General features: G+C 45.3%; 1 protein-coding gene across 1 annotated transcript in view; it reads right to left on the minus strand.

Moving 5' to 3' along the window:
- Positions 1-1266, minus strand: part of LOC107116442 (ribonucleoside-diphosphate reductase large subunit-like) — a gene marked incomplete at both ends in the record, with an annotated part of 6541 nt that extends 5275 nt beyond the window's left edge. The window contains one exon of the mRNA XM_015418333.1: positions 1187-1266. Within this exon, the coding sequence (XP_015273819.1) occupies positions 1187-1266 (80 nt within the window). The remainder of the gene's footprint in view (positions 1-1186) is intronic.
- Positions 1267-1754: the final 488 nt, after the last annotated feature.

The following is a 1754-nucleotide window of genomic DNA, read 5'->3' on the forward strand; positions in this document are numbered from 1 at the left end:
ATATTGGCTGATCTGTTTTCAATACCCTTCCTAATAATCCCCAGCATAGCATTGGCCTTCTTTATTGCAGTCACACACTGTCTCGACATTTTCAGTGAGTTATCCACTACGACTCCAAGATCTCTCTCTTGATCAGTGTCTGCCAGTTCAGACCCCATCAACGTGTATTTATATTTAGGACCTATGGCTCCAATGTGCATCATAGAGTGGGCTCATATAGTTCCCTGAAAATCCTTATAATTTTAATCCATAAACCATAGATGCATAGTCCGTATGCATAGCCGCGTTTCGAATAATTCTTTTTGAACACCAATAGGCTACAGTGGGGACCCAATCTCAGTAGAAGCACATGCAGAAGCCAGTTTATTCCGTCATAGAGGGTCATGGGTCCCATCATAGGAACTATGTGAGTCCACTCTATGATGCATGTATGTCAAGTTGGACTATGGAATTACAACACAACAGGAGATGCAGTGAAATTTTGGGGACTTTACTTCTCTGTGTTACTGCTGTTTCTTGCAAGAACACCTTGGCTCTACATAGTTATATGACTGTATTATTGAACTCGGCATTAAAAATTTTTTTTATACATTTTTGTTTATCATTAGCCAGTGTTTTTTTGTGCTTTGTACCATTTCATGTACGCTGGTTCCCCTTCTTTTTTGGTTTTCTTCTAAAGGAAGGACAGGCAGATGCCCCATGTTGAGAGGACTGGTCCACAGCCAGAGGAGACCACGATCACCAACCCTGCAAAGGCGCCTGTAGCTGCAATGGCTCCTCTGACCGAACGACCCTCGAGATACACTGTCATGCAGGAACTGAGGATCTGGTCACAGATTCCTCATGGATACTTGGGGGGCGTGCAACAGCTAGAATTGGTTTAAGTTTGCAGTGCAAACTGGCTGGTCTTAAGAGCTGTCTTTGGGCCCAGTTCCAGTTGGTCAAGCACCTCCCGTACAAACTTCCCGCACGCCTGCACAATCAGCAAGTGCCATTCACATTCTCCATTAAGTTCCCTACCCTCTCCAATTTAACAAGCTGCAATCACCCTCTCGGAATATATGGAGTGAAAAGGAGGGCACTTTTGAAAATTAACTTTGTGGACGTCTGTCAAGGGTTGTTTAGATTCAACATAGTGGCAGAGAATCAGCTCCTCAAACTCTGTTCCTGGGCTATTTTCTCATACCTCTCGTAGAGTTTCTCGAACTCCTCTCCCCAGACTTCATCTAGGCCCGGGCATTCGTTGGGACACATCAGAGACCAGTCCTAGAAGAGAAGGATGGAAGCTGAGCAAGGGCAGCCCCTCAGGACTCCGTCCGTCCGTGGCACAGGTCACACCCACATGATGCCACTTCCCAAGGACTAACTGCTCTCCTGTTCGCATCAGGGAGCAGAACCAGTGAAGGATGCAATTCCCCCACAGGGTGTCTTTGCACTCAACCGTATCTTCCATATCATGAAATACCAAGTCACAGAACACAGAGAGCAATTCTATCCCTGTGTTGTCACCTTACTGTTACCCTGGCTAATATTATTCTTAATATTACTCTGGGGAATCTGCCTGGATTCCCAGTGAGAGAGGCGCAGACTATAAATAAATCAATAACTATTACATGCTGGAGAATGCTTTGACTAGAATTTCACTTGGACCCAAGAGACGGCTCACCTCCAAAGACGGACCATGCTTTAACAACTAAACAGACCACGCTTTAACCACTACACCCCCTATGAAGAAGAGAGAAGAAGAGATTGGA

The sequence above is a fragment of the Gekko japonicus genome, unplaced genomic scaffold (genome assembly GCF_001447785.1).
Source record: "Gekko japonicus isolate JY-2015 unplaced genomic scaffold, Gekko_japonicus_V1.1 scaffold8716, whole genome shotgun sequence".
Lineage (NCBI taxonomy): Eukaryota > Metazoa > Chordata > Lepidosauria > Squamata > Gekkonidae > Gekko > Gekko japonicus.